Below are 6,150 nucleotides of genomic sequence, written 5' to 3' on the forward strand. Positions count from 1 at the left end.
TTATCTTTGGCCAGAGCCAGGATAGCCCATGCTTCAGTCTTCATTCTACACAAACTTAATCACCTGATACCTGACTGGTATCAATCTACTCATTTACTATGCAATTAAGTGACCAAGTGTGTTTCCCAAAATGTCCAATTATTACTTTATTAGTTCAGTAGCCGCCTGTCAAAAAATACATTGATCTTTTGGTAAACCTTAAACCAGGAAGTAACAGCGTCCTGTTCATTACAGCTGATCCGAGAACAATGAGGAGAGCTCCACTGTCACTCAAGTTCAGCTTGAGTTCACTGTTAAACAGGTCACACACACACACACACACACACACACACACACAAACACACACACACACACACACACACACACACAGAGCTTCATGGCTTTATGACGACAAGATAGAGAGACATAGGTTTATTATTAGAAAGAGAGAGAGACGCACGGGAGAGATAAACGGGTCTCATATCCATCGTCCAGATGTTGGGTCTTAAACTTATGATTTAATTCAGTCCTGTTGTCGTTCACTCCTGAGTCCTGGATTATATGTGAGCTTTACAGGCTGATGGATGAAGAGAAGAGGCTGCTGATGGTGGTGGTGGTGGTGTGGACAGCTTTAGCGTAGATATATGTAGATTAAACAGACTAAAAGGATGAGTATAAAATAAGAAAAAACTGCCCAACATTTCTTTTTTTTGTTCTCCAGGTTACTATGAACTTGCAGCACCGGTACAGAGGATGTTTCTCCCCCTTTCTCCCGGTGCCTGCTGATGCAGATATACAGGAGTCCCTTCAGGAACATCAGAAACTGTTGAAACCGCACTGACTCCCGCATTCAAATTCTGACTCAAGGTCTGAGGGGGTAAAGTGATCATTGTACAGCATTGTCAGGTTCATTCTTCATCTGCAGACTGTAGAGACACATTAGCATCCTGTGATGTCACGCTCAGGCTTCTGAAGGGACTGTTTGCTGTATCCGTGCTCATCAGGAATCAGTGATTTCTCGAAAACCATTCCCCCAAGATTTAAATTTTCCAGATTTTCGAAAATCTCACTGCAACGGGGAAGTCTTCGGCTGAACGGCCTCCTCGCAGCACTCAGAGAACTTCTTCGCCGCCCTTCTGGTAAAGTGCAGCTTCCCGCGGGCCTTGGTGACAGCGGTGTACTCCTGGGACTTGAGCTTGGTGTAGTAGTCAGAGAACTTGTTGTAGAGGACCGAGATGGGCATGCCATTGAGGATGACGCCAAAGGAGATGCAGATGCAGGCAAAGATGCGGCCCAGGTTGGTCTCTGGGAACATGTCGCCGTAGCCCACTGTGGAAATACTCACCTGAAGGATCAGAGAGACACAGAGGAAGGTGGAGAAAAACAAGAGAATACTGAATGTAAAGACTGGATAAAGACACTGTGACCGATGTTAGCCTCACTCAAACATGGACCTATCGTTTTCACCTGGAGGCTTTTAAGCCTCTGACATCGTTTTTAACTCAAAGCTGTGATTTTGATAACAGCACTCTAAAAACATTTAAGTCACATAGTAAAGGTTGGACTCCTCAAGTTACAATCTCAGGTTCGCATTAGCTCCATTTGCTTTATAACTATAATTTTCACAATTTTCATACAGTAAATAATGTGAATTAGATGTAGAAAAGGTTAAAATATCAGAAAATGAAACTGACAAAATTAAACTTTAGATAAGATCCACTTGGTAAGACACAGTCCTCCATGCTTATCATAGAGAAGCTTAGGGAAGCTGCTGTGTACTGCACTTTATCAGAGGTGTAGATTAACAACATATCAAACTCCTCCAAGTTTAGACACATTTTTTTATGTTTATGTTGTGCAAAACAGTAAGTTACCAAGTACACAGGAAGTCATTTCTGTGAGTCAGAGAGTGATGGCTGTAGAGTGATTAAAGATCATTTTATACACCGTCTGGTAACAGGTAGAGAACAGATATATATCAGAGTGTTTGTCAGTCTGAGTGACTGCGCGTGAACATGTTCATGAGTTGCGACTCACAGCGGCCCACCACCATGCATGTGGCATGGAGGTGAAGTTCGTGTTGTAGACGTCATGCTCCACAGTGTACACCATGGCAGAAAACATGAAGATGCCCATGCCGATGAAGAGAAGCAAACAGCCCACCTGCACACAAACACACTTTATTTTCCATTTCCTCAATATGTTAAATGGATGTTTTGGCTCTTAACTGTGAGGCCTTTTAAAATTAAATCCTCATTTTGAACATTTCCAAAACACTTTCTTCATCAATCCTCTAACAAATTGAATCGAGTTGTCTCTAACTGGTTTATGTGTTGTAAGCTGCAGTCTGACCTGCTGGTAGCACTGTCTCAGCGTGAAGCCAAAGGCTCTGAGGCCTGTCGAGTGACGAGCCAGCTTCAGAATCCTGAAGATTCGCATCAGACGCATGATCCTCAGAACCTGACCCACCTGCAGAGAAAAAACACAGGAGAACCAATATGGGTGAGAAAAACACATCTAATTTATTTGTTTCATCATTAACTAAATTATTAAATCATTTGTGAATTATTATTTCTAATCATAATCTCTTCCATCTGCCCCATTTCACCTTTCCAACACGCGCCACAGTCTCGATGTCCCCTGAATGCAGGTGCATGTCCTTGTCCTCGAAACACTCCAGGACCATCTGCAGGTAGTGCGGCAGGATGGCGATCAGGTCGACTGTGTTCAGGACGCTACGCCCGAAACACTTGAGGTCAGGGGTGGACACCAGGCGCAGCAGGTACTCCAGGGTGAAGAAGGCGATGCAGAATGTCTCTACGTATTCTCCGTAGAATCTGCCACTGAGCTGGCCTGAGGCTGTCTGCGGAGTGACAGTGAATAGAAATCCCGCTTTTGACTGTTTACTGGATGAACCGTTACTCCCCATTAGCGCTGATGGTAAGAGAAACTTTAGACAAATCAGGTTTCACTGAGATTTCTATTAATAACTAACTGAGTAATCACAACTTCCATACTCATCTTTCTCCAAAGTTTACTAGCTTCAGATGGCAACCACTGGATTTAAAAACAGGCCTGAAATAATCTGCTGAGTATACATTTTGCCTTCTTACTGTTCCCACACACCCACAGAATATAACACACACTTTGTACTGCAACTCTTCCACGGTGTTGAGAGTCATGGCGACCAGAGAGACCAGCACGAAGACCGAGGAGGCGACCCCCATCAGCTTGGCGGTGATGGAGGAGAACGGCTTCTCCATCAGGTTCCAGATGTTCCTCCTGGTCGGCCCGAAGGCCATGCCGTGAAATAACTCCTCGTTCTCCTCCATCTCCACCTGGAGAAGAAAAGAAACAGGAGAAACTTTATTGTCACTAACAAAAAACGAGAAGCGGCTAATGTTTTTATAAATGAGTATTTAAAACAACAAATAAATGCTTCGAAGTAACACAGAAACAAACAGAACACACGTTAAGGTTGTAAGAATAAAAGTGAATAATAATTCACTGCATCAGAGTGGGAAAGAGTGGGAAAGTGAATAAAAAGTATGGATGTATGTAGATGAAAAAACAGTAATATATTAATTAAATAAACTAATAAAATGAGAACAAAGCAAACTAACCACAACAAACTAAAATGTGAATATCACAAGCTTAAAACCAAAAGCTAAATGTCAAGAAGATACAACAAACTGCATCAGAGTGGGACCTCTGTGCAACAAACTGTGCCAAGACAAAGCTTATTCTCTGCTCTCCATCTGTCAAGACGGCAGCGATTTATAATGTAGGTCAGACAGACTCAGAGTCAGCCAGCAGATTACTGACAAAATGTCTCAGGTAAAAATTAAAACCAAACTGCAGAACCAATGAAGTTAGTAGGTGATGACCTCCTGACATTTTTATTTTGCAATTCTTTAAAACGTCCGGTCCCTGGCAGGTGGGAAACACCAATAAGTAGTGCACACGGATTACTGCAATAGTTCATAGGGATGCTAAATTCCATTGAAAAATGTCTCCAGTGTGTTCTGAGGATTATCCACAGTAACTGGGACATGGTTTCTGAAAAGAGTTATTTTATAAATGTCATTTTTCAATGCTGTAAGAACCACAAATCAAATTCCATTCACGTGTGTTATATTTAGGTGGAGGCACAAATTTCAACCAATATATCCAAAAAACCAATATGCAATGATAGCTAGCACTATAGTAAAGTGAGAGAAAATAGTTTTTCAGGAGGTGTCCCGTTGTAGGAAAAAAAGCTCAACAGATAAGAGCTACAAACCAAGTGTTGTCCCCATCCAGTCTGTTGTCTTTCATCCAGACTAACTCACATATCAAGAGGATTTATTGAACTGTGACTGTTAGCGGTTTTTTTTTTTGGTTTTTTTTTACCATATTAACAATACAACCTCAAACCCTAATCCATATTTACCTTTTTAGCTTAGCATGCTAGCATTAAACTCAAATTACAGCTGAGGCTGATGGGAATGTCATTTGTTTTGCCAGTATTTATTCATATAAAGGTCACCAGGTGCAAGAGGATGACCAAAGTTATTCATATCTATGAACATGAATTTTACCAAATTTTATGACTGGCCATCTGACTGACTTTATCATCCATAGTTTAATTTACATTTATTCTATCAGAGGGGTCGAGAGCCAACAGTCCACAGGTTCTCTTCTCAACCACAGACTCCACCCACTGATAAACTCCTGTAAGCTGAGGAGAGAAACTCAACTGCTGGGGTCGACTGTCGGGCCTCTGCTGCGTATGGCTGTTCACTACTGCAGCTTATGTATGATCAGTGGTACAGAGCAGTGAATAAACTGCTGGCTGTGATTAAGATGTCCAAATCTGTCTCAGCTTGATGACCTAACAAATCTTATTTCCTCAAAAAAAAAGAGGCTCTGATTATCTTAAGTGTTTCCCCTTTTCACCATGTTTTGCTAACAGATATATTTACAGAGAGATCTGGGACAAGGCTGTCTACTACAAGTCTTCAGAGATTCGGCTACATGCTTTTCTACGGCCCTTATAAAAATGTAAAAGCCAGCCATCCCACCTCTGCCATCAGCTGCTTCTGTATTTTCAGTTGCTCATTCAGCTCATCCTGCCTCTCTTCGAAGGAGATGCGGCAGCATCGTTGGCTGTTTTTGATTCTGACGCCCCAGTAGTTTATCTCCTCCAGGAAATTGCGGGGACACAGCTCATCTTTAATCCACAGCACTCCAGTTCTGATGGAGAGGACAGAGACGGGAAAACGTCCAGAGTTATTCTAAGTGGTCATAAAGGAGAGGGAAACTCACTGTGGACTCAAGACTGCATAAATGTGTGGCCTGCTTCTGAATTAATTCATGTTAACACGTAACCCTGTTTTACAATGTTTAATCTTTATTTTCACCTGTAGAAGTTGAAGATGTTGTGGAAGATTTTAGGATCTCGATCAAAGAAGAACTCATTGCTCTGGACGATGTAGTCATCACACAGGTCCAACTTCCTGCTATGGTCCGTGTACGTGGCCAACCGGCCAATCCGTGTTTTTGGATACCTGGCAGCTAATCTGTAGGGCAGTTGGTAAACCTGGAGGAAGGGAAATGAGGCAAGAACAAAGTAAAATACAATACAGGTAAAAAAGAAAAAAGAAAAAAGAAAATAGTAGTGATATAATTTGAACCATTTTGAGAAAGCAGTTGTAATAGAAAGCCACACATTTAAGAATTGACCTTTGCAGATTACAGCTGTCTCTGTTCAGATGTCTGTCATTAACTATTTAACACTTTAGAATATAATCATATCATCTATTAATATAACGCTAATTCTTCAGTTAATTGTACAAAAATGTAAGAGAATGGTGAAATGCCAAATTGCTCATTTTGTACAACAGCCAAAAAAGTATTCAATATATAATGGCCCCTGTTGGACTCCCGGTAGAACCTCCGCAGCAGGTTGTGCCAGTTTGCAGGCGAAGAACTGATCTGACAATGACTGAACAGCTCCTCCTGGTGGAGAATCTGCAGTCTGCTAAATATGAACGAATGAAATCTAGTTCAATGAGGTCCTTCATGTCTCGTAACAAAAAGGTCGTCGACCTACCAGTCTACTGAAGCAGTGTATTTGGGGTTGAATTTCAATAGAGTAAGTTACCGTTCCTCCAACATTGATGTTGAGAA

At 41.7% G+C, this 6,150-nt stretch overlaps 1 protein-coding gene across 1 annotated transcript in view; it reads right to left on the reverse strand.

Moving 5' to 3' along the window:
* Positions 1-396: 396 nt before the first annotated feature.
* kcnv2a (potassium channel, subfamily V, member 2a) overlaps positions 397-6,150 on the reverse strand; it is a 6,776-nt gene continuing 1,022 nt past the window's right edge. The window contains exons 2-9 of the mRNA XM_023425604.2: positions 6,125-6,150; positions 5,382-5,560; positions 5,043-5,214; positions 3,126-3,317; positions 2,588-2,842; positions 2,332-2,448; positions 2,017-2,142; positions 397-1,324 (exon numbers count right to left, since the gene is read on the reverse strand). The exon at positions 6,125-6,150 is cut by the window's right edge and continues 124 nt beyond it. Of these exons, the coding sequence (XP_023281372.1) occupies positions 1,046-1,324; positions 2,017-2,142; positions 2,332-2,448; positions 2,588-2,842; positions 3,126-3,317; positions 5,043-5,214; positions 5,382-5,560; positions 6,125-6,150 (1,346 nt within the window). The 3' untranslated portion in view covers positions 397-1,045. The remainder of the gene's footprint in view (positions 1,325-2,016; positions 2,143-2,331; positions 2,449-2,587; positions 2,843-3,125; positions 3,318-5,042; positions 5,215-5,381; positions 5,561-6,124) is intronic.

The sequence above is a fragment of the Seriola lalandi genome, unplaced genomic scaffold (assembly GCF_002814215.2).
Source record: "Seriola lalandi dorsalis isolate HSWRI2012SDOR001 ecotype SW California unplaced genomic scaffold, Sedor1 jcf7180002054791, whole genome shotgun sequence".
NCBI classification, from domain to species: domain Eukaryota; kingdom Metazoa; phylum Chordata; class Actinopteri; order Carangiformes; family Carangidae; genus Seriola; species Seriola lalandi.